This window comes from Oenanthe melanoleuca, chromosome 1A, assembly GCF_029582105.1.
Source record: "Oenanthe melanoleuca isolate GR-GAL-2019-014 chromosome 1A, OMel1.0, whole genome shotgun sequence".
Taxonomy (NCBI): Eukaryota; Metazoa; Chordata; class Aves; order Passeriformes; family Muscicapidae; genus Oenanthe; species Oenanthe melanoleuca.
The window spans coordinates 26,154,318-26,181,355 of NC_079334.1; the positions used below are offsets into that span (position 1 = coordinate 26,154,318).

The window sequence follows — 27,038 nt, forward strand, 5'->3', positions numbered from 1 at the left end:
ATTTGCATTTCCCAACATGTTTATGTATAAATTAAACTTTATATCCAGGTACCCATGTTTTGAAATAGATCTTTATGTTTTAAACTGGATCTTTGAGAACCAACTTATTTGTCCTTCCATACTGAAGATGCAATTTGCAGTGAATCTAAGAAACCACCTTCAGATGGTGATCCTTGAGGTGATCTCAGGGTCCTGAGAAATAAAATTCTTCTAGGATCTTCAAGAGATGTTTCAGTATATTACCAAGGATATTGAAGTCAACAGGAACTTGAGCACATCTTCAGAGTATTGCATTGCTATTCTGAGAAGAGTATGATATTTAAAGAGTTGGAATGAGTGCATCATGCATTAGTTTTGTGTTATATTATCGCATGGCAGGTGTATTAAATAATTTCCTATTCAGGTGTTTATGAATACTTTTAGTGAAGTACATGATTGAAAATTCCCAGAAGGCATGATAGACAGTGTATTAGAAATGATAAGAAGCAAAATCAGTGAAACATCATATAGTACAGATTAGTCAAATACATTAAGGCTTAATGTAAATGGATCTAGCATTACCCATCATCCAGAAAGGTTTTATACATGGGGTTTTCCTTCTAAAGTGGGGCAGTTGTGGTCAAAGTAAATCCAAGCTGTTGTTCTTTGTTAGACTTTAAACTGTGCAAAATTCAGAAGATGGTTTGAAATTATAATTAACTTTTTTTATGAGTAGATAAACTATTCAAAAATTTTTGTTTAAAATCTGAGGTCCTATATGAATAATTAATGTTTATCATCTCGTTCATATTATTAATATAATATCAGACTAAGTTTTAGTGTGAAATTATTCTCCATTTATCTTGATCTTTTGCCTTAAAATCAAATTTTTAATGGTGATGCTTTCAACTGAACTTCAATTTTAGTCTGTGTTAAAGATGGCGGTGTAAGACTATCCGTTTACTTATGAGGAAAGACTTTAAAATTAGTTGATTGGAAATTGCAGAATTCAAGATAAAGCAAGAATTTAATAAATCTGAAAAAATTCATATTTCTGTAGGCATCCAAAATCCTATGCATCTGAATAATGGAAGCTTCTACCAGAACCTTCTTAGTTATCATGGTGAGAAATAACGTAGGAGAAAGGGATTAAAGCTGGAATGGATAAAAGTACTGAAATGCCTTCTTTAAAGCTGTAGCTGCTCTTCAGGAACAAGTGTATAATGTGAGATAGTAGTGTTCAGTGAGAGTGGAAGATGTATGTGTGTGCCTAAGTGGATATCTTACCTGATAGTGGTTTACCCTGTCTTTTGCAAATCATTTTAATTTGAAAAGATAACATTTTCTCAAGACTATTAAATTTAGAATGGAGTAGTACGGACAGCTGGCTTCAGGGTAATTGGTAAATTTGAACTCTGACAGACCAGGCTGTTAGCAATGAGAATATCTTTTGCTTTAACCCTTTAATCCCATAAGGCAAATGTCTCAGCTTTATACCTTTTCCCAGCTTTCTCATGTGCTCTCACAGCAGAATCATACTCTTGTGAGTATGCCTACTGCTCTTTTCACAGCTAAGATCTTCACAACTAAATGAAGTTCACTTCCATTCACTTTTCCTATTCGTTTGGTAACAACCAACCTAATGCTGAAGGATTCTAGGTGCTTTGACTGTTCTCTCTTCTGAGCTGCCTGTGAAAGATTTGGTACCTGCTTTGCGAAGGACCAGGAGTTGGAGAACCTGGAATTAAATGTTATTTGGGTCTGTAAGGATTTAAGTTCATATGGAGTGTAGGATAATATTTATTTTATCCTTTCTGATATGTAGAAATCTCAGTCTTGCATCCAAAAAAGAAGCCAGTCATGAAAATGTGGCACATTTCTGGGATAACTTTTGAAAGCTACTGCAGGCAAAATTCAGATGTCCTAATTTTCCTTTGATGTAACTCCATAGTTTTTTTTGTGGTGGATATCTCGCTACAAACTCTGTATTTCTTACTTTTGTTTGAAAGATTTTAATAAACTATCCTCAAAAACACAAGCCATTTGCATAATCTGCATAATTCAATGTAGGCTTTATCATAGAGGCTTCTTATAGGTTGCTGAGAGCAAATCCTTGCTGTTTTTCATGCTTGAAACATTCTGTTGCAAAGCCTCTGTCAGAATTTATTATTCTTATGATTGTTTCTGTATTTTGTATAGAATTAGCCAAATATAAAAGATACAGTCATTCACTAGTTAAGGGACTGGAGGTCATGGTTTTTCCCAGGTGATTGGTCTCATTCCCCTTTTTAATGATTTTCCACCATACCGAGCACCTTGAAAATAAAGAAGTCAGCTTTTCTGAGTTCTTAGGGAAGAGGAGATGGCTGGTTATGTTTCAGAAAGGCTGTCCAATCTGGGTTGTAGATGGAGGATATTTTTCTTTTGAGATACATTATCCTTGAAAGAAGAGGGGTTTTCAGAAACATGTATGTCTTAGGATTTCCTCTTGACTTGATTTAAGGAGCTGCATAGTGTTCTTCTCTTAGATTACTCTTCTGAGTGTTAGCTGAGGTGCCTAATTCTGGCAGTGCAATGTATGTTTATTTATTCAAAGGTATTTAACTTATTTAACCTTAGAAGAAAGATCTCTATTACCTATCCTATATGTAATGTCCTTTTCGTAATTCTAGGCCTTAGAAAAAAGCAACTACACTTTAAAATGAATGAAAAAAAAATTCAGGTCATGGGAACCTGAGGATAGAGCACAGAACATAGTAGCCTTTCAGCTTTATCCACGTAATATTTATTTGGTATGCCCTCCCTTTTAGAAGAGAGCTGGGGAATTCAAAGGATTTCACAGTAGTGAATTGTTGGACAGTATCTAGGGTTTGGTCTATGAATAAGGAAGTAAGATCAAGATTTGAAAGACAGCCATTATAATTATGGGCTTCTACTAAACCATGAATGTAAAGTGATTATTTATTTCTTGGAAAATCTTCAGTCTTTAAAATATCTTCAGCCCCATCAGGGTATGTGTATTTTCTTCACGACAGCATGTATGAGTACATAAAGGACAAGAGGCTGAATGAAGGAATCAGCATGGATTTACCAAGGATAATTTGTAGCTGGCTAACCTGTCTGCCATCTGTGATGAGAGCATAAGTCATCATTGTGCCCTCACAGTAGAGAAGGTCAACAGAAAACATGGCCAGCAAGTTGAGGGAAGTAGCTATTCACCTCTGTTCAATAACTTTTACAGTTTTGGACTTCATTATAGGAGATACAAACTGGGAAAATCCAGAAGAGAGAAACACACCCAGATCATTAAGATCTTGGAGGACTGGCATATGAGAAGTTGGAAGAGCTGTTTGTTCAGAAAGAAAAGAACACTAAACAGGATCTCATTAAGGTGCCCTCAACTAAACTACTGCTTTTGGTTTTAAAAAGGATCCCTTATCAGGTGTGCACAGCAAGGGAAAAATAGGGACAGCTACAAAATGCAACAAGGAAATTTATGATTGGATATTACAGATAAAAATCATAGTGAGGGTAATCAAGCTCTGCAAAAGATTGTCAAGAGAGATGGTGAAATATCCATGACTGAAGAGACTTAAAACCTGACTGCACAATTTCCCAAGCAAACTGAACTAACCCCAAAATTAGCTCCAGCTTTGAAATTTTCCCATCTCAGAGAAAGTGATTGAATGAGATAATTCCAAAGGTCCATTTCATATATTCTGAAAGTCTTCACAGTTACATTCTCACCGTAAGCATTCTGTCTTTTCTGGCAACAATATCCACAGCTGCAAGTTCTCCTGGTGCTGAAGCTTGGCCAAAGAATTGATTGTGATCAATCATGTTCACTATTTCCTACTGTTACTTAGATTCTTTAGCAGTGAGGCTGTTGGACAAGAGTAATTCTCTCCTCTCTTTCTCTTTGATAGTATTATTTTCTCATTGGGTAATTTAAGGTGTACTAATTTAGTGACTTTCTTTATCTGTTACTTTCTTCATTATGAGTTGATAGAGATGATTGCAGGTTTCCTTTGTTTTCCACTGTCATTTTTTGGGTAGTTGTGTATTGTGGTCTTACTTTTGTACAAGTAATTTTGGTCAACTTTTGACCAGTCTCATTATTCTTATCCTAGTGAGTAATGGGAGTAATGGCAGTACCAAATGCAGTTCAATGTATCTCATACATGCCTCTCTAGGACTGCCAAAAGCAGAGATGTTATTAATGCATCCTAGCTCCAAGTTTCTTAGGAAGTGTGTTTTGGATGGAATGTGAGGTGCACTTGCCTTACATGTGTTAGAAAGGAAAAAAACCCAGTTGGTTTGGGCAGACTGGATATATTTACTCCATCACTATAGCATGTGAGTTATTCTTGATTCAATCTGCTTACTGGTGTCTAGATTAATTTTTTAGATGAAGCTCTATATAGTTGAGGATGAGAATTTGAATTTTCTGGATTTGAAGAAAAAGTATTACTGAGGTGTTTTCTATTATATGTACTTTCATGCATGACATCAAGAGGTGGACCTCTTAGTAAAAAAAATTGATAACCTTAATGTAAAATTAATGTACCTCACAGAAGAGTTGATGTTGGAAGGGACCTCAGGAGCTCATCTGCAGGGGTTAACTAGAAGAGGTTGCCCAGTTGGATTTTGAGTACCTCCAGGAATGGACACTCTGCATCTTGGGCCATCCCACTCAAGTGTTCCATAACCTTTAGAGTAAAAAGGTGTTTTCTTATTTCCAGATGGAATTTCATGTGTTGAACTTCATGTCTGTTGCCTCTTGTCCTGACACAGGGCCTACTGAGAAGAGTTTGGCTTTGCCTTCTCTACACCCTCCCATTGTGTACTTACAGTGAGATCCTCCCCAAGCCCTCTCTAGCCTAAACAATGCTGTAAGACTCAGCTTCTACTCTTAAAAGATACTCTAGTCCCTTAGTTTTGGAAGTTAAATAATTTTTTTCTTCCAGTAACAATTGAGTCCAAACCATATGCTGATGGTTTGGACTTAAGTTTGTCAAATGTTATTATTTTGATTCCTTTTGTCCTGAAATGATAGCTTTATTTAAAGAAACTTTATCCCCCTACATAAAAAGAATTCATAAAAATATCAGGAAAGAAAAATCACTGTTTTATTCATGTCTTATACAGCTATAACTTCCCCTCATTTTATGTTTTCATTTTAACTACAAGAATAAAGAAATAGCAATAGAGCCAATAAAAATAGAATCAAATGCTGTTGAAAACACTTATAACATGGGGAATTGCTGTTCTTTTATTGCCTGAATTATTGACAAAGTAACTTCTCTCATTTGACTTCAAAATATTGTATGCATAATTTATGTTTTATAGTATAGTACCAAACGTCATAGTAAAACCTAATTTTATTCTGCTATCTTTACAACGCTGAAATATTGATGATGACTTGATAGTAACTATGTTGACTTTGTTGAATATCCTAGTCACTCAATGCTTAGGTAGTGTTTGGGATAGTAAGGCTAATTGGTCACCTTTGTAAAGGGTAAAATCCACATATTGTCTCCTGAAGAATATGAAACTTTCTTCCTCAGATAGGTTACAAATATGAGTTCTGCTTGATGTAGCTCAATGTCTAAGTGTGAAAATAATTTCCAAAGAATGGAAATGGCCTTGTGAAGAAATGAATAATCATAGCATATGTATATACTTCATTATGAAACCCTCCACAGTATGTGAAGGAGCATTTAGAAATTGAGTTAATCTTGTATTTGCAAATGTCTGTCTTTACTTATTGCAATAACTGTATTTAAAATTATTTCCCTTTAAAATAAATAGCACTCTTACAGTGTGCTATGAGAGAGATAGTTTCTAACTGTGGATTATATACATATGAATTATTGTTCTTCTTTTATATTTCATTTGAGATCCATGGGTTTGATCTAAGTTTAGAACTATATACTTCTTTTATTTTGCAGTGAACCACATCACTAGAAATAGTAAATGACAAATAAAAAATAATACTACTTTTATAGTATAACTAACTTGAGTTCTTATTTTTAATCTTGTGGTTGACCACAAGTTTGTGGTTGATTGATTTCTGCACACATAAGACAATGCAGCTGAAATTAGAACTCCTTGACCTGTAGTGCCTGTAATTCACTTCAGCCACCATGTCACTTGTAAAGAAGATAGTACAGCCTGCAAGGAAATCTTTGTGATCTTTTAATGGTTATAATTGCAAGATGGAACTGGTAGGAGCTCAATTCAAACTGAAACTTGATTTCTTTCTTTCTTTTTCTTTTGTTGTATTTATTTTATGTCTAATACCCAATATTAATTGCATTTAATTTTTACAGGTGTTTTAATTTGTACTGGCATTGGTTAAAGCATCTGCTTGAGTCTCCCCTCCCTGCCCCATAGTTGTACAGAACCATTCCAGTTCTCCTTCAACTTTGTGTGACAGTGGCCAAGAAATAAGTTCCTTTTTAATTGCATAAGAAACCAATGGTAAACCAAAGCTACTTTCAATTTTGAAAGAAAGGGAGTCCATCTTGAACTTGAAGAATAGTTCAAATGATAAAATTCAATGCTATTTTATCTTTAAATTGACAGAGGTAATTTGTATCTCTTGGTTTGTAATACATTGTTTTTTCCATAATGTGATTTATCTGTGGGAAATTTAACTTAAAATTGATTATAAATAATTCCAGTATGAAGTCCTGTAGTTCGGACTGTTTGTAACTCTAAGTTAACTGTGACAGTTTCCCATGCTTTGGTGCACTGGAAGACCTTTTTAACCTCACTGGGATGAATAAGTGTGGAAATGTAGTAGCTCTGCCATCATGTGATCCATAAACAAAGTGATATGAAATTCTCTCTGCCATACTGAAAGCTGGCTAATCTTTCAGATCCAGTTAAAGATTTCAATTCCTGAAAACTCTGAATACACTCTCAAGCAATCTGAACTACTATAGACTTGTGAACTGTGAGTAGGAAATTTAAGACAGCATTCTGTATTTTATTTATTATGACCTCAGTGTTCCAGAAGCTGAAACTTTGTTTCAGAGATCAGTAGAATGTGTCTCTTGCCCTGCTTCAGTTGTGATGAAGCATTGGAGTTCCTTTCTTCTCTGTTTAAATTTCTGGATTTATACTTTCCTTTCTTTCCCATTTTTAAGGGATTTCCAGAGACAGTATGACTGGCATTATGGAAGTGCCTAGTTCCAACATATTCTTCATCATGAATATGGATATACAACTCTCACTTTCATCCTTGACCTGTTCTCACAAGACAGAAACTTTTACTTCCTTCCAGAGAGAACATCTAATTAATTATGGAAAATAATATCTCTGATAAGTGGGACAAATTTCCAATGTTTATCTAGGTCCCTCTCACTTAAGACAGCTTCTTTCTCCTTGATTTGTGATGACTGGGATATCAGAAGTGAGAAATCTGTCAGTTTAGTAAAGCTTTGGTTGTCTTTAATTTCAGCTTTTGTATTGGTGGGATAAATTATTTTTTCCTTCCCAGTAATTTCTGGCATCCTTCTATACAATTTGATTTTTTTTTTCCAGAGTCCCTGTTTATAGAACTTAAATGTGAGTATTTTTGGTCTGAAGGATTTTCATATCTGTGCCTTGTTTTTTGAACCAAAAAAGACTGCCTTTTTGGTAACTGTTCTTTCTGCTAAAAAGTTGAAGGGATTCATGCTGCTATAGCCATTAGCAATATTTTCCTGGAATAAGGGCATTCTGAGTCCATTGTGGGTTCCTTTCCTAAGCTTCTACCACAATGAGATTCCTAGACTGCCTTGCAGGTATACTGTGTAGTTGTGGATGTGCTGCTAGGAATTTCCATCAATATAAATGTGCGTGTGAAGAGGGAGAAAAGTTAACAACGGTGGTGTATTGTTTGGGATATTCACATCTACAGCTTTCCTCCCCCTTGTCCTCTCTCCTGGCATCAAGCAGTCAGGCAAGGAGCTAAAAAAGGAATTGGGGTCAGTGTATCACTACTTCTTCCTTCTGTGCCCTTTGCTGGGAGAATCAAAGGCATAAAGCAGAAATATGAACCGTGGGACAGAGGCTCATCATGACCTGTCTGGACTCAAACTCAGAGCAGTGGTGCTCTTGCATCCTCTAAGGTGATAAATGCTGCTGGTGTGAGACAGGCTTCTGCCAAATTTGTGACAGGAATGTGAGGCTGCATCTAACTTTAACATGCCTGGAAACATTTCTGGGTACTGGAAGGTGCCATGTGGCATTCTCCCAAGGAAAGAGCTACCAAGCACAGCTGAAGAATTAGTATGTGCCTGGGGCCTGATAGACAATCTGGATGCAGCTATACTGTTTAGAAGGCTTGAGCAGTGTAGGTGTGGAGCATTCTATTCCAGTATGACCTTTGTGCCAGAAAATAGTTCCAAATATATTTAGTTTACTATTGCTGTGCAGCCTGAGTTCCTAAATGGTTCAGAGTTGAAGTGACAAGAGAACTGACATGGCATGGGGTCTGGCAGAATAGAGTCCTAACCTACACACAACCCATGACATATTTGCTGGGAGCTAAGCAGAGCCAGATAGTTTTAATGATATTGGTTGTGCTTTGATCTCAAGAGTGTATAAACATTCTAGATCCCAGACTGTCCACTGCTATTTTGTAAATCAGGACTGAAACCATTATGCCTCTGTTATGTGGAAGAGAACTACATAAAACTACTGCCTAAACATGATTGTCTGGAGAATCTATTAGGGTTTTAAGTTGTTCAGAATGACCTGGTGATACAGGAAAGCCAAAACCAGTTTCTGTTTGTAAAATTAAATTATACCAATTTACCTCTGTGTGAAGATGTTTGTAACTGTGATGGGTGCAAAACTGAAGCTGTAAAATTTGTCTTGCCATTTAAAAAAAACCCCAAGCTGTTCTGAAATTATTTCATGCCCTGGACTGCTCCTGAAGTTTTGTCTTCTATGTGGCAGAGCTACATGATCAAGTGTGTTAAAATTTGTATTGCACTGTAATAAGAATCTATTCCTTCATTGGTTGAGCTGTTAGTTTTTTGTTTCACAAGAAAAAAAAAAGGTCAGAAGTTTTGTTTCTGTTTTGTTTGCTGTAGATTTGGTATAGTTTTAGAATTTCTACAACCATGATCTGCGTCCTGGGATTCTGTTTTCCTGCCCAAGGAGCAATTAACCCTCCAGCTTTGTTTGATTATGCTTTTGTAGAAAATATTTACAGATTCTCTGTGCATTCAGCCCAGTCTGAACTGGCATGATCAAAGTCTGTATGGAATCATGGTTGTATGGAATCTTTATGCTAATAATGTACCCCCAATTAATTCAGTGTCTCAGTTATCAGTATTATATATCAATATTATATATTGTGCTAACTTAAGCTGTGTCAGACACATCTATATGATCTTCATTGCCTGGGTGGTGGGACCATGGGGGGCCAGCCATGAGCTACCAATTAGCTGGGCCTTGGCCACTTTTAAAATTTAATTCCACTGAAAGGATATATATATATGGATTTTTTAGTGAGACTCCAAATATGACAAGTGTAGTTTTGGTCAGGCACTTGGGGGAAAATGCCCCTCTTCTTACTATCTGAAATCCGATTGTGCCCTCTTTGGTGAAATGATGGCTTCATGATAGCCCATGTGTATGTCAGAGGGCTTCCCATCTCTATAATCTTCTAAAAACCTACAGCTTTCTGGAGATTTCACAAACAAGGATCCCTTCTGTGCAAATGCATGACCTGTATTGGAAAAAAAAAAAAAAAAAGAAATTTATATGTATAGTAAGGGATGTAGGATGGAATCTTCCATCCACACATGCATTTCATAACCTTTTTTGGGGTATCATTTCCCTTTTTTTTTGTTGTAGGCCAGTCTAGTCTTGCATGATACATTTAGTTTAGTACCTAAGGTATTTAGTTGGGGATTGTTTTTTCATGGTGAATTATATAAAGATTTAGGAACATTATTTGGATTAAACACGGCTGAAAAAATCACAGTAATTGTTCCATGAGTCCTTCAGGTACCGTAGTGCTGATAGTAGATTAGAGAGAGTTGTGATGAGTAATTTTGCATGGTGTCTTATTGTGGATCTGGGAGCTCTCCTCCTAGGTTTTTTTTTTAAATCTATGATATTGGGAGGAATATTTGCACACAAATTTGTGTTCTCTAGATATCTCTTACCAAACTGGCATAAATTATTACCATTATGGCTGAGTCTTGTAATATATATTACAAAAAGGTATTTGCCAAAACAGATTTTGTGAAATATCCTATCAGTTCAATTTAAAGGAGCATAAGGATGCTGAAAGTTGCTGAACAATAATTCTTTAAATCTATTCCCTCAAATTTAGCATTTTTATTTTAATATTGCTGAAAAGTTCATGATCCACAGAGCTGCAATTCTAAGGAGCACTTGCAATACTTATGGAGTAGGTCTTAGGTTCATTTTCTAGAAAGCATTCCATGGTAAAACTGTTTGAGGTAAAAAGAATATTTCTTTGTTGATGTGTAATTGGTTTTTAGAAAATTATAAAACACAGTGTTCACTTAAGAAACATCTGGAAATAAGTGATGGGTTATTGTTCTTTCCAAGCTGTTTGAAACTCTACATCAGCCAGATCTTTCTTTAGAGTAGAAGCTTCTGTGTCATTTAAACCCCTTAGTTTTGAATTTCATTTCTACATTTAATAAGGCTTTTAAATAGAGTAGAAACAATAACTCCTAATGGATTTAAATAGGGAATTCTAACATAAATAGACTGAAAATTTACTGAATATTTTTACTGTAATTACACTTTGCCTTCCAAGCTGTGTGTCATAAATAATTTTGTTCAATGAAAAGCATCATGTTGGATGAATTTATTTTTTCTCAGTGATCCAAATGATTGCCAGCATATCTTACCAAATACTTTGTTAGTCATGTGATGGATATGACCTTTGTAGTTATTTCAGTAGCAGTGTTCAGGAAATTTTATTGGTGACGTTGTTACATATCCAAAATCTTTGGAAGACCATGTAGCATGTCACTGTGAATCTTCAGCCTCTAGTTAAAGTATGTTACTTGTCTTTGTGAAAGTAATTTTGTGGTAATAAAAATATTCCCAGTCGTGATCTTAGTAATGCTTTGGATGCTGCTGAGGTAATTCTGACCTCTGTTGGCAAAGCACAGCAAATGAAACGTGTGCTGAGTAGCATCCTTCTGCTTTGGTATTGTTTATTTCAAATATGACATTTTGCTGAGAGAAGAAATTAAAGCATTAATTCTATGTTTTTATTGTTAGAAAGCTTTTTTCTGTCCCACTGTTCCAGTTAGCTAGAGCATAGGATAGAGGATTTATGGTCAAACTGTCCTTAGTTAATAACATTATCTGATTTAGTAATTTTGTACCATGCACTACTTTCATCCAATCTCATTCTTATTCAGATTTTCTATGCTATGGGAAAAACATTTGAACATTTCACATTATAATAGCTCTATGTATTAAAGATTAGATATTACAAAGATTCCATGTGAGTTTTGCAGTATGTCTGATAAAGGCCAAGCTTCAAGGCTCTGAAAAATCTTGATCAGTGGATTGGTTTTGCCCAGTTGTACTTATTGCAGTAGCTAATTTCACCCTGATTTACTTCCTTATTGAACTTGATAAGGAATTATCTATTTAAGAGAAGAAAGAAATGTTGATGTAATCTGAACAGGTGGTAATTTTTATTCTATTCAGCAATGATCATTTCTATAATGTATTTGTCATATCTATTTTTGTATTTCGTATGTCTTTCCTAAGCTGTGGTCTTGTTAACGAAGTTAATACAAAGCTGATGGAAAGAAAGAGTGTTAGCACTTGGATGGAGGCAGTCAATGTGCAGATACTCCATTATAGTGTTTTAGCAAATTCAATAAGAGCACCTCTGCTTTGAAACTATGTTTCTCCAAAGAACAGATTCAAATTGTTTAATATTTATGTTATTAAAGATAATGTTTACATTATACAATTCATCATTATAAAGTCACTCCAGGACAAGAGAAAAGAGTTTTACTACTCTTTTGAATTCATTTTGATCAAGGTTACTTTCAATTGCCTTATATCTTGCAGTAATGTACTATTGCAGGCTTCTGATGTTGCCTGCCTTGCTCATTGTCTTGTTAGGCCCATGGAGTCTGAATAACTGAGGAAATATTCTACTGGAAACCACAAATGTTATGGTTGCATTCAACATATGTGATAGGTCACTGATAGACTTCAAGAGCCTTAATGTGTCAGGATTCATACTTTGGAAGCTAGTTCCTGGAGCTGTAGTCTGTCATGGTTCTGAGTTCTGAGTTGTCTAAAAGGGTTGGACATTATTGCTGCTATTATGAGATGAAGATATGGAAGCTTTGAATTGAGAATATGGGAAATCATGTGGATAACTGATTTAATATCATGTGGATACAAACACAAGAAGTGAGACTCTCACATCTGTTACATTTTCATATGTCAAGATAGTGAGGGATTGATTACATTGGTGCAGGGATTAATGTTACTATAGTTGATTTCTGAATCTCATTTTCAAATCTCAGCATAAATTGAGAATGAGGTGTGGGATGGCCCTCAAGAATCAAGAGGAAATGGAATCATGCATTCCTTCTTGTGCCTATTTTGCTAGTGTCTGAAAGAATTATTCTACTTCTGAGGAAACCCAGATGAGGAAGGACAAGGTATTAAAGCCAGCTGAATTGCAGACTCTATATATAGCAAGCTCTGTTCTGTGTGTCCTACAGCTATAACAAAAAGTCTCATCTCAGGTTGGTTTCTAAGATGAACAATCTTTAGTACTGGATTGAGGTCATAGATCTAACAGCATCCATATTCAAAAAATCTTTGATGTAAATTGTTACTCTTCCCAGTGCTGCTTCCAGTGCCAGAGCTTCAGGAATTTTGATTCCACTTAAACAAATGTCAGTAAGTGTTCCAGGATGCATAATTAATCATTTAGAGGTATTAAAATCTCCTTTTCTAGTAAATATTGACTTTGCCTCTCTGTGATAAGAATGTGTTTAAAATTGCAAACATCATGAATTTATGATGGATGGGAATACTGTGTTGGATCTCCAAAAATGAATTGTGGAAAAAAAATGCTATTTTCTTACTAAAGATTCAAGGTCAGTGAGTTAGGAAAAAGAGAATATCTTTCCTAACAAAACATGTCGTCATATCTGTATTCTTGAGAGAAGTAGGACTTTGCTTCAGTTTATTTCTGATAAAAGTAATATTAGAATGGCTTTTTAAAAAAATATTTTTATGTCAGCTAATTTTTACAGAAGAGGGAGTCAGGATGGTCTTTCTGAGAATGTGCTCTCTTCTTCAAAAGAAAATACTGATGTATGTACTATACCTCAGCATTCATGGGTATATTCATGTAAAAGTATGGAATCAAAAAATCATAGAATATGATGAGTTGGAAGGGACCCACAAGGGTTATCAAAGTCCAGCTCCTGCCCTGCACAGCACCATCCCCAAGAGAGGGATCCCCTGTGCCTGAGACTGTTGTCCAGGCACTCCCTGAGCTCTGTCAGGCTGGTGCTGCGATTCTTCTGGTGAAGAATCTTTTTCTATTACCCAATCTAAACCTCCTGACACAACCTGGCACAACTTCAGGCCATTCCCTTGTGTCCTGTTTCTGGTTACCACAGAGAAGAGATCAGTGCCTTCCCCTTCTCTTCCCATCATGAGGAAGTTGTAACTGCAGTGAGGTCTTTCCTCAGTCTCCTCCAGGCTGAACAGACCAAGCGACCTCAGCTGCTCCTTGTACAGCTTCCCCTCAAGGCCCTTCACCATCAATATAGCTCTCCTTGGGTTGCTCTCTTATAGCTTTATATCTAACAGCTTTATTGTAGCAGCCAACCCTGCACACAGCACTTGAGGTGAGGCCACAGGAATGCAGAGTAGAATGGGACAGTCTCCTCCCTCAACCAACTGGTGAGTGAGTGTTTCATCTGCTTAGAATCATGAGCTATACAAGGACTTTCACAACCCTTCAAAAGATTGGTTTCTGTTTTGCTTATAGAAAAATAATGATTGTTTATGTAATTTCACTAAATATTAGTTGTCTGAAAAGAGTTGAAAGAACACGTTTATTTATGAAAGGTGTATAATATATTAATGTACCCATAAGTGTTATATTTACACTGAAAAAAGATTTAGTCAGGGCAATTAGCCTTTCTCTCAAAAATGTTCTAATACTAAATAACACTGTGAGCTGTGCTCCTGGTTAATCTTGATCCATCTGTAGATCTTATACAAAGTGTATAGGTCTGATTCAGAACAAATACGTAGAACCCAACTACCTCATGCAGGTTAGGGAGCCTAAACTCATGATACAATGGATGTGGAGGAACAATTAATCTGATGCACTGATCTCTCAGCATTAGCCATGTGGTATTCTTTCAGATTGCTTAGATCACCTCAGATCATACATGGAGATACCACTGGCAACAGTTTTAGAACGAGTCACATTGCTTAAATATGAATGATTTTACTTATTAAAGGTACTGCCTGCTGATGTGGGTTTGGACTGTGTATGTTCATAATTTAGTAGCTGTTCTTACAGCATTCTTCTGCAGGTTGATGCAAAATGAGAGGTAACGTTTTTTCCTGTCAGAATGACTGGATTTTCAAGGACAGAACTCTGGATTGAATCCAAAGATCTGTCTGACTCATCATTGACAAGCTGGAGTTATTGTGGTTCTCTCTGAACTAAGCAAAACCCCAGCTTGTCCCTAAAGACAAGTTGAATATACAGGAACCCTTCTGTCATAACTGATGAAGGCTTTCTCTCTTTGAACCACTCCAGGCAAATTGGTTTTAACTGTGAAAGCTAACCAGTACTAGTCAGGAACATTTTGCTTTCTGAATATAGCCACACTATTATGCAGTATACTCATCCAGTGTACTTCTAGGTGAGTAGTCCATAAGGAATGAAGCAGCTAGACTGGTGAGATAAAGGTCAAATGCCTTATATATGGCAGATTTTTTTAAATAAAGCATAACTAATTGATTTCCTATTCCTTTGTGTGACATCATCCTGAAGTCAACGTGTTTCTCCTTTTGGCTTTTGCATATTAACTGAGTTTTTACAACATTTAAAGTGATGTATCTATTAAGACTATCAGGGTAAAACTACATACCCTCAAGGGAAATTGCAGCTTCAAGTAAACACAGTTCTAAGTCAGTTAAAATAGTTCAAGTGTCTTCTGTTCAGGTTTAGTTTCTTTAGATTTTAACATACCAAGTACTTAAGTGGAGAAACTGAGTGCTTATCAACATGTTTTTCTAGGTAGACTCTTTCCCAGTACCTAAATTTGCATGTAATTACACAGGCACAGACTTGTCCAATCTGAGGAGTTGTAGGACATGCCTCCCAGTGGTCTATGTCAACCATGCAAGACCACTGGTTTCTCTAGTATTTGTAACATAGATGTTCAAAGTTGGCTAACACCCAAAATACTTAGTAAAACTTCTTCTATAGCCTTCTGGTCATTTTTTGTTCTGCAAAATTTAACCTTCTCCCTGGTCTCACATGACATCACCTTCTTGCACAGTCTTAACCTCAGAAACATACAGCCACACAACTTGTGCCCAGGCTGCTTCAGCTCCTTTGCTGATTGATCCAGCTTGGTCTTCATTAGTGATCACACACTGTCTCACACACCCACACTGCAGCTGCAGCCTCCATGGGCACACATGGGTCCTCTGATCCAGGGTCTCCCTGCAGTTTCTGGTATGCAGACCCTCATTTGCTCCATTTCCTGGCCAGACTGACATATATTCTCACTAACCCCGTACGGGCCACCAAATTATTTGTCCAAGTTTAGGACAAAACTGGGGAAAAGCCTCCAAAGGAGCCCCCCAGACTAAACCCCCCTCACAATTCCTCCCCCCCCACTGGGCTCGGAGAGAATTTTACTCGGGGGGAAAAGTGGAAAAAACTTGTTTATTAACAAACACAAGAAAAAAACACTTCCCAGCAACAGGAAAGTACAATCCCAGATGACAAAAGAACTGTTTTCACCGAAGTGAGAGACGGTCGCTGCTGGGAAGGGCGAGAAGCTTCTTGGGCAGGCTCCGGAGGCAGTCTCTGATGCTCAGGTCCCGTCCGGAGCCGGTACAGATCTTGGAGCTGAAGGAGAGAAGGGGGAAGGGGAAGGCAGCAACAGCCAGGGCAGAGCCGGGGCAGCAGCAGCAGCAGCGGGGCAGAAGCAATAGGGCAAAAGCAGCTGGGCTGGGGTAGCAGCAAGCAGCAGCAAGCAGCAGCAAGCAGCAGCAGCAGCAGCAGCAGCAGCCAAGCAAGCCCAGCCCCGGGGCACCACCCCCCCAGGGGGAAGAAAGGGCACCGGCGGCAGCTCCATGCAGACAGCGAGGTGTGGGAGCGGGAGAGGAGCAGACAAAACACCAACCCAGGACACCATCAGTGCAGGAAGTTTGGTCCTCGTACATGCACACAGGATAGAGGCCTTGCCCAGGAAAATAGAATCAGAATTTAATAAGATTGAGTGTAGGACATGACCAGCCTATTGTGCTGCAAAACCAACTACACACATGTGATCAACCCTATTTGTCCCCTTATCCCTCTATCTTCTCAAACTTGCTCCTCCCCGAATCACCTAAATCCATCCCTTTCCCTGCCTTTGGTTCCTCCCCTAAACATCCCATCAGAAATCTTAATCCACATGTCCTGTACCCCTAGACAGTGGTGTCTCTCAGTTTGAAGAGTTCTCCAGCGTTGTTTCCTGTTGATGTGTGTCACCCCCAGGCAGTGGGGTAGAGGCTCTCAGCAGTTTTGAGAGGGACCCCAACAAGGTGTGTCTTTGCCTGCCATGGTGCTGTTGTCCTCTGCTGGACTCACATAGGTGGGTTTTTAATGCACTGGTGACGCTTCAGTGATGAACTCCAGAGTAGCAGGGCTAGAGTATTACTGGATTCTCCCACTCTGTTGTCCCTTCATGCTCCTTTGTGGATAAACAGGATAACCTAACACATGAATAAGAATTTATATAGTTTCCAATTATCTCAGTACTATTCCAGCATATTCTTTGGATACTTCATAATTGTAATGTCCTTATATACAGGTTCTATAATTTCTCCCCTTAGGAGCTCCTTTAAAGTTGTTTCTTAAGTCCTAGCTCTATCAAAATAGGCTTTCATAAAACCTTTTTCTTTCAATTGTATTTCTTTTATCCTGAGGTTATTTGAAGGATAAGGCCATTGACTCTCTGTAAGACTCATCATGATTAAGTGTATTCTGGATACCCAGGACTTAGGTATCTCTATGTGTCTGGCTTTCTGCCTCTCCTGAAATTCAGTCATTTGTAATTTGTGATAGTTTTTTCCACTGGAGAAGCTATGGATGGCAGGTGGGACTAATGACAGTACTCATCATAATGATGGGTCTTATCATTCTCCAACCAAAAATACAGTAACAACCAGAATGGTATTGAGCAAGTATATGAGGTTATCTATTGGACATGAAGGTTGTTTGCTTAAATTTAAATGCTGCCACCCTACTCAAAGTTTTAGTCTGGGTAGATGTAGTCTGTTAAATCTATCAGTGTTCATTGAGTGGTGATATTTCACAAACTTGAAAAACAATAATTACTTGTAAGATACTATTTTTTGAGTCTTATGTTGTTGGACATGATCTCTTTCTTCTACATTTTTTCTTAAATTACACTTTTTACCTCCATGCTTGAGTTATCACTCTAAGTGTTGATCCTGCTGTTTGCACATTTGGAAAAAGAATTTTTTCTTGTCCACTGTTGTAGCTAGCTCTAAGTAGAGTAGTGAGTAAATGTTGTATACTAAATTATCAAACTCATATTTACTGCAGCAGATATATCAAATAGAAATCACGACTTGAACAGAATCAGTATGGAAATAAGACAACAGTGTGGTGGAGCTCTCCTGTTTTGCAGACTTACACTAAGACCAAGAATGTTTACAGATCAAGGTTGAAGAAAGCAAGTGGAATAAGCTGCTTTAGAACCTGAACTTGAGTAATAATCTTAATCTCATGAATAGTTGACCATTAATTTTGTTGTATTATTTATATTGAGGCAACTAAACAGCACGGATCAAAATGAAATAAGTACATTCAAAATTGAAATGTTTTTGAGTCACATTGCACACTGATAGAACAAAAGCACTTAATTTGAGTTATATAAACAGTAAACTTTAAGCGTAAAATAAATATTAATGGAATTGATAATCCATTTGCCATTTCCTTTTTTAGAATTAAAATAATAAGAATTATTATTATTTTAATTTGAGATTGTTAACTCTCAGTTGCTTCATGCAACAGGAAAGAAGATCAAAGATGATACAAAGATAGTCTTACTCAGAATATCATCTGCTTTTTTCAATTTAATACTTATAACTGCATGTGCTTGAAATTATTCCTGAAATACATTTTTCATTTTTTTCCCACATGCTCAGTTATCTATTAGGCTTTAAAATACGACTTTCTAAAAGAGTTTTATCTCCACTGCTACCAAGGGCAAATATTTAAATTTACTTTCTTTGAAGTAATTTGAAGATGTACCTCAAATTCAGCAAAGAAGTTCATAATAGGTAAAACCATGCATGAAAAAGAAATATATATTTTTATAGGATAATATGTTTGGCATAACACCGGATTCTAACAAGGAGGAAACCATAGAAAGAAAAAAATCCTATTTACTAAAATGATACATTTCTATATTTGATAAGGAACATTATTAATTTGTTTAGGTTAGAGCAAGAGTTTATATTGAGTAGAGCAAGACTCAACGTGGTGGATTTGTGCATAAAATAGAGGATAGGAGCTGTCTTTCCGCTGTTCACAATAGTTAACATTATTTTTGTGTGTCTGAATGATGATACATATTATTGTGTAAAAGTTTGCATTTTCAAAATTCTCTGTAAAATTGTCCATATACATTGTATGAACTGAATTTGCACAAATGAACTGTGTGAATGTAGGCAGGGCACTAATAAAGAGCCTGGCTGTGTGCTCAAAAAACTTTAGTCAATGTGTTTCTGTTTCCAATAAACATGGAAAATTTGGAAGATTTTGGCTCAGAACAGGACAAATTCCTGTAATGTGTATTTGTTCTATGGAACACAGGAACAGTAAGAGACAGTGTAAATCTGAGCTGTTTAGTGTTTGCCACTGACAGCAATGGAAGGAGGATGAAGTTCATAATGGAAAAATTATAGGTACCTTGCAAGTACAGTTCTTGTGCTGTTGATGGAGAGTGTGTCTGTGTGGTAAATAGCTGGAAAAAGCTTTTATTTCCTTGCTTTTCTGTTCATATGTGTGTAACAACAGCCACTTCACAATTATTTCTTTCCAAAAAGCATAGCAAAATAAGAAATCATTCAACTAATCATATTTTTCTTCTGTCATTTTTCATATTTCTTTTAAAATGCTACTCTTTATATGTAAATACTTAAGCCCATTTAAAAAAAGAAAAAATAGTAATTTTTTACCAAGTAGAGAGTATTTTCAATTAATATTTGACATCAGTTCATAAGGTCAATATTCTTTGTCCACAGTGAGAGCTGATTGTAAGAAGGAGATCTTTCTGCTTTGAGCAGTAATGTAAATTGTATCACAGAAGTCTGTTTCTTTCTGCCTTACTTTGGCAAGATGTAATGGAAGAAACTAATTGATTAACATGTTTTAATTTACCATTGAATGAAAACGAAGTTTTTGCACAAAAAGTAGATTCAATTCCTTTTTAAAAATTCATTAAGTAATGGGAAGGTTTTAATTTACTGATGTACATAGGAAAACAGATTCCTAACATACTAATGCATACTACATTAAGAAGTTTGATTATTGACTGCATCATAGCACTAGAAGAAATATGTTTTTGAGAATATTTAATTTTAACAATATTCTGAAGAGCTTATTTTCTGTCAACAAATATTCTTTTCTGGAGATTGAATGGTTTTTGTTTCCTGCCAGGTCCTCCTTAGTGTTGGTTTCACAGATACTTTAATGCATAGATAAATCAATATGTTTAATGATTCTTCACATATCATATATGTTTATGATACTAAAGGAGGGGTATTTAGGTTTTTCCTCAATCTCTACTCCATTTCTGTTTGAAGTCAGATGCTTTTTATGGAGCTTATATATGACTTTTGTCCGGCTGTATTCTAATTGCAGGAGAAGAGCTTTCACTGAAGCTGGGAGTTTTAGGATGTAAGAATTTGTATCCAGACTTCCAATTTGAAGTGTATTCCCAGTTACCAAAGCATAAATATCCCGTGTATAAACTGGACCTGCATTCCTTTTGTAGGAGATAATGTTGCAATACTGTCACAATGCAAGACCTCCTAGGAGAGGATTTCAGCACTGGCCCCAGGGAAGAGAGCTGCCTGCAGCCACGTCCTGCTCGTGTTTACTGTGTTCTGTAGTTGGATATCAAAATCACACTGTGATTTGTGTGTCTTTGTGCACCCTTTGAGAGCTTACAGTGATTAGTCTGTCCCTCCTGTCTTGTGTTTCTGAGTTGTCAGCACTTACTCCTTGTCCTTTGTCCTTCGCCTCTCAGCTGTCCGACCTGCAGGTCCTGAGGAGTTTCACATAGATGCTTTTATATACTCTTTAATAAAGTTTCTGAGGCTTTTCTTCTTAAATCAGTACAGCTTCATTCATTAAAAAAATATTTCCTAAGACCAGAGTCAGGTAGTACAACAATTAATTTAGTTTTAATTAGTGAATGAAGTAAAGAACAAAATTAGGGGAGAACAAATGAGGATTATTTTAGGGAGTTTTGGTGGCAGTTTTTTAGTTTTTAATTTTTCTTTGATTTTTTTCTTTTTTTTTAAATTCATGTTGCCTAGCATATCATGAGCAGTATATGAACTCATGGATCCTTGCATTTTGAAAAAACAACCAACAGACAAATCCTAACAACTCTAAGTCAAAGCAAGCAAGCTATCCAAACCAAGCAAATAAGTAAATTATGTTCTTAATTGTAGTGTTGTTTTTGTTTGTTTGTTTTTTGTAATATGTAAAAATCTTACTTTCTATACCACTTCTTGTTTTCTTCATTCTACTATAAGCTGGTATGTATCAAAGGATGAAAATATAATTCAATAAATAAGGCAATAATTTATAAAAAACATGCAAAAGTATAAGAGAGGTTGCACCTTATCAATACATAAAGATTTCTTTCCTTCTAATAGATAGACAGCTTGCCTATGCCATATAAATAACATCTGTCTATTACAGAGTAGTTATCAGTTCAGGGACTCAATTTTTACTAATCTATGAAGTTAAAATAATTTCTTTTAATCGAAAATATTAGAGTGACTTTTCTTATCTGAAAGTTGCCTTCTGTGGGAAAAAACATCTGTAGATGTCTGAGCAGATATTTTAAAAAGTTACTTTGTTTTTTGCTTCTTTGCACCCAAGAAAATAATTCCATCCTGTTCTTCCAAGAAATTAAATTGCAGGGAGAGGTGAGGTACCCAGCATTATGTAGAATTATGCTCACTGCAGAACACAATGTTTTGCACAAATAATTCTGTATGCACACAGTATTACTTGTGGGAAAACAACTGCTTAAGTTTATGAGCTAATGAATCATTCAAATACACACAACGAAAAAGAGACCAGTCTACATCAGTATTCCCTAGTGTGCATATATATATATATATATATATATCTTGCATTTTATAGGTAATAAAATACAGATTCAATAGTAAATAATTCTTAAAAATCATATTTGAAGCATAACATGTCATTTACTGATGTAGATAATGAAAAATGTCAGTATGAAAAATTCTTTTTACTTATTAGCCTCAAATTATTTTCTTTAAACTATAGCACTTGATTCTAATGTGTGAAGTAAAGGGAAATATGTCTTGCCAATGACTGTTCAACACCATATTAGAAACTAAAGAAAACAGGCTGTAATTCAGGACTCTTAATTTTGTGCTCTGAGACTTTTAACACTGATGATTGAAAACTGCTACAGAAGAGTAAATTGCTTCTGTAAAAGATACAATCAGTTTCAAATGTGGTCAATTAGATAAAAAAGCCTTGTGGTTCTCAATACACCTCTGTTATCCATTTTCCAGGGTTTGGTTTTGTTGTTGGTTTTGGTAGATTAGCAGCCATGTTTTCCACTTTGAAAACAAAATATGTCCTTTACTGTTTTTTAAAGAGTCTGTAATAGATCATGAAACTGGTTAAACAGGACACATAATGAAGTTGACTGTAAAATACAAAAAGAAAACAAAACATAATTAACATATTTTTAAAGGTATATCTAATTTATTTTAAAAATATAATCAGCTAAAGTGGGAGCTGAAACATCAAGTTAAGTAAAAGGAATAAATTTTTTGCCTCTTGAAACAATATGATTGCTTCTCACTAATCTGATGTTTGCTTGATTCTAGACTAACTGACCTAAAGACAATGAATACATACTTGTGGAAAAGTAGTACAAAATCAGATGACAACCTCAATATAATTACCAGAGTAATAGAGGGAGAACAGATCTAATTGAAATGGCTATTCTGTCATTAGTCTTTGAGTTTGCCCTACATAGAGTTCATGACTCTTATATAAATGGATGTGTAAAATTATTTTTATAAATAAATTATATTGATATCAAGATGAGATTTGCTATTTTAGGTTTCTTTCAAGGTAATTCATCTCTTAAAATTTAATCACACTTGTTGCAGGGATCTTTAGATTATTTGTAGATCAAATTTCTAACACTTCTGTACTTGCCAAGCCAAAAAAATTAACATCACAATTTTGCTTTATTTGCAGCATCTGGCGAGGACCAAACATAAACTGCACTGACAGTTCAGGTTATACTGCTTTACATCATGCAGCTTTAAATGGACACAAGTAAGTGCTTCACATTTAGTTTTTATGTGGAATGCTAATTAACTGTGTTATGCAAGAAAATATAGCGTAGTTCTGAGATTTGTACCAAAAACTGGCAAATCTTGACTTATTAAAAGAGCCTTCTTTCCAATGGGATATATTAATATAAGATGTTTTGACACTGTCATCAATATCAATAAGTAGTAATGAAAAATGGGAAATGTAGCTTAAAGCTATTGATTCTATACTGCTTCTTCCAAATTCTTCCCCAGTTTTGGGGAAATTTATCATTGTTTCTGCTAGTCTTGGCTCTAATGCTTTTCATTGCTGGGAAATCACAGCAGAAAGTATTGTGTTACATTTCTGTGTGTATGTACATATGTATAGAATGTGAACGTTTCAGGAAGCAATTCTGTGAAACAAAGAACGGTAGAGATTCATCATTATCAAAGCAAAAGTAACATGAAAAGAATATTTAGTGATTATACACATGAAAGCAGGGGGAAAAAAAGGCTATTTTCACTAAAGAAAGTCTTGACATAAAGCTTTGGTTAACTCCTCTGTGGGAAATAAGGAATTGATCCATACCCAGTTGAGATTGAGAGTAATTTGCATTAATTTTAATGTGATTTTGGACTGTCCATAAAATAACACATGCATATATAATTATTATGTGTTTAGTCTACTCATTGCACAATTTTTGCATCCTTCTATGGAGAAATGAAAACTTTAGGATGTGTCTTCAATTGTATTCCATAAAGGTGCCTATTTTCTTTAGGATGGATTAATCTTTTGTTGAATATGGGATATTCTTTCTAAATAAATATATAAAGTAAACTCTTGAACTAGATATTGTGCAGTTTCCAAGGTTTCAGCTGTGTAGGAAGTTTCAGAATTATCCATTAATATATTTTTACTTCCATGAAATTAGGTCTAAGTTCTTAATATGGTCTATTAAACTCAGCATTTTTATTCATGATTTATGGATTGTTTCTTGTTCTGTTGCTAATTTTTGACTGACCAAACCCCAAGCAATGGCTTGCAAAGGTTGCTGGTTTTAAATAGATGAAAACTATTATATTTATTATATTTAATACTGGCAATAAAATAATAGTTACACAGTAAGTTAAACATATTGCTGTATAAACACTGCTGAAACTATCAGAGGTTTCAAGTGAATCCTAGCAATATAAGCTATAAAATCCCAAAACATAAAAAAGCCAAAGGATGATTTCAGGCACAGTATTGGCCAAACTTTTTCCGAGGTCAGGGAGGACGTAAAAATGTGGATTTATGTGCAGCAGCAGATATAACTGCAGCCTTTGAAAAGTGCAATATTGGCTGCTATTACCCCTTACACTCACAGCAGGATAATTAGCTGTAACTGACATCACAATTATACCTTGTTATATTAAAGTAAACTGAAATACATCATGAGGTATTTTGTGATAAATCATGAGGGTTTCAGGACCTGTTATCCAAACCCTTATACTGATCCTGCTGCTTGGCCAGCATGGCCAGCAAGAGAATTGGGCAGACACCTGGTGGTTCTAATTTTGTTAGTCATCACAAATAACAAATAAATTACTTTACTTTACTTGAGTTTTTAAACTTGATATTAAAAATTGAAATGGTATACAATTGTTTGACACAAGAATCTTCCCACTTAGGAGAAGTTCCTGTCCTTTAAAAACTTCTGATTTTAATCAGATTTTAATTTTTCCCACTTTACACTAGGTTGAACCTGATAGATTTCAAAGTTTTTCAAGAAAAGTAAGAACATAAGAATTTGTGGCTGGGGTACTTGTTGGACACCATTGTTCAAATCCCTGCTTGATCACTGTATATGATGAATTCCATCCTTCTTGGTTATTCTGGGATCGTTTTCATTCCTTGGGAAACTATTCTGCTTTATATAAGTAATTAAATCATATCTGGGGCAGACACTGGAATCTCAGTCTCCCTGAGTAATTTCACTTAGCCCAGTAATGTTACTGGGCTAAGGACTTTCAGTCTTCTCTCTGAAATGTATTTGTACAAAATGATGAAGTTCTGCAAAAGGACTAAAAAAGACTCACCCTAGATAAGTGTGATGGGTCAGGACATTCTCGAAGGATGAAGGAGATGCATGTTCTATTTTGTAACTTGACTTTTGCAATAGATTCTTCACAAAAATTCCTGTGTGTCTTTATCTATAGATTTCATCTGTGCAGGGCTTTTCTACTGATTTTCTTCCACTTAGTTCCATTTGTGCTTCCTTTGGTGTTCCTTTCAAAGAAACTGCTGTGTATGTCTAGCTCTACTTAGACCATTTACTGCAAAACTATTATTTAATGGGAAGTCTCTCAAACCTTATGTGTACTGAAAAGTTTCTGTCAGGAGTCACTTTTCTGGAACCTTTTGCATAGCAGAAGTCTTTCTGTAATGGAGCTGCTCTTTCTTGGCTAGTCTTATGGTATTTGACCTTATCAGGACTAACCAAAATCCAGCTTAAATTTTCCTCAAAGCTTAGATATGATGACTCCAGTATCTTTTGAAGTCAACTGAGAGTTTCTTTTGACCTGGATATATTCCCTCATAACTCGCCACATTTTTCTTTCAATATGCAGTTAAATAAGGCTTCATCAAGGGTGGAAGTATAATTGCCTTAGTTTTATCTTCTTTCTTAATTTGTAGTCAATTTGTAGTAATTTTTGGTAATAACATAGGCTACATTGAGCTCCCTCCCCTCACTGATGTTTTGAGCCAAATCAGTAAGTCAGTGTTTCCATATATGTAAAAATTTTGCATAGAAATGCCCACACTGGATCATAGATTATTTCAGCTTAATAACTAATGAGGCCTCACTGTGTCAAACTATGAGACTACAAATGCAGCAGTAAGACAATTTATTTACTTTCTGACATACTTGGTAATGTTATCATACCACACAGCTGGTTTTTATGTTTAACTTTTGAAGTTAAGTACAGGAGACTGCTTAAAAATAAAGGATGCAATATACCAACTTATGCTAATCTTTCATTTAATGTATGATAAGCCACACCAAAAGTACTGAAAGGAATATAAAGAGAATTAAAATGATAATAAGTCACTTTTCCCCTCACGGCTACAAGACAGCTGAATGAGGGAAATGGAAACAGAAGCAGTTATTTCATAAGTTATACATAGAAGAAGGTATTTCATATATCTAGCTAGATCATTATTAAATTGTTTCCTAACTATCTTTGAGATAATTCTTTAAAGAAGAGGAGAAACTATTACTTAAGCCTTATGGTAAGAAGTGTGTCCATAAAGCTATCCTCTTGTCATCCTGCCTTCAGAATTCAGCAGTGACAGGGACAAGAGTACTTCCCTGCCTTTGGTGCCTTGAGGGACACACACATGTTCTGGAGGGCAAATTCTAAAAATGATTCTGTGGCCAGGTGATCCTATTGAAAGAAACAGGTTCAGAGAGCTGATGATAATATTGTTGATGGTATTCCTAAGAAGTAAGAATCGTTACAATTTCGTCTATGTTTTACTATCTACTTTGTTTTCCGAAATTATTGGTCTTCACTTTTTGTAGCTGTTTCACTTGAAATACAGGTTTGGGGTTTTTTTTCTATTTTCAGGATAAAAATATTGGTAATATATATGTTCATGTAAAAAATTAATAAAATTAGCTTCCTGTCGATTTTTAGATTTACCTCCTGTTTTCCAGGGATATAGTTCTCAAATTACTTCAGTATGAAGCATCAACTAATGTAGCAGATAATAAAGGTTACTTTCCTATTCACTTGGCTGCTTGGAGAGGAGATGTAGATATTGTGAAGATTCTCATCCATCATGGACCATCACACTCCAGAGTGAATGAACAGGTGAAGTGATAAAAAATATTTATGTGTATCATCAGAAAAAAACCCAGCACATATTCTTTAGGTCTGACCAATTTATCGACAATTTTTTAAAAAAAGTCTATTTTCCATTGTTTCAGTAATTAATTCTCCAAGACTGATGAAATCTTCCATTATAAACATACCAGATATATTTCTTCCAGATAAGCACTCACCTAAAGAATATTAGATTTAAAAAATATGGAAAAACTTTTTGTTTGTTTTGGGAAAATCACATGAAGACATACTCTAACTATGCATCTTTTCTGTATGGTTGTAAATTCGCACAAACTTTGTGTATTTTTTACTATATTAGGTATTAATTC

General features: G+C 35.6%; 1 protein-coding gene across 2 annotated transcripts in view; it reads left to right on the forward strand.

Annotated features, from left to right (window-relative positions):
* Nucleotides 1-27,038, forward strand: part of ANKS1B (ankyrin repeat and sterile alpha motif domain containing 1B) — a 398,734-nt gene that overhangs the window by 22,512 nt on the left and 349,184 nt on the right. For both annotated transcript variants that reach the window (XM_056481972.1, XM_056481971.1), the window contains exons 2-3: nt 22,781-22,861; nt 26,541-26,697. In XM_056481972.1, the coding sequence (XP_056337947.1) occupies nt 22,781-22,861; nt 26,541-26,697 (238 nt within the window). The remainder of the gene's footprint in view (nt 1-22,780; nt 22,862-26,540; nt 26,698-27,038) is intronic.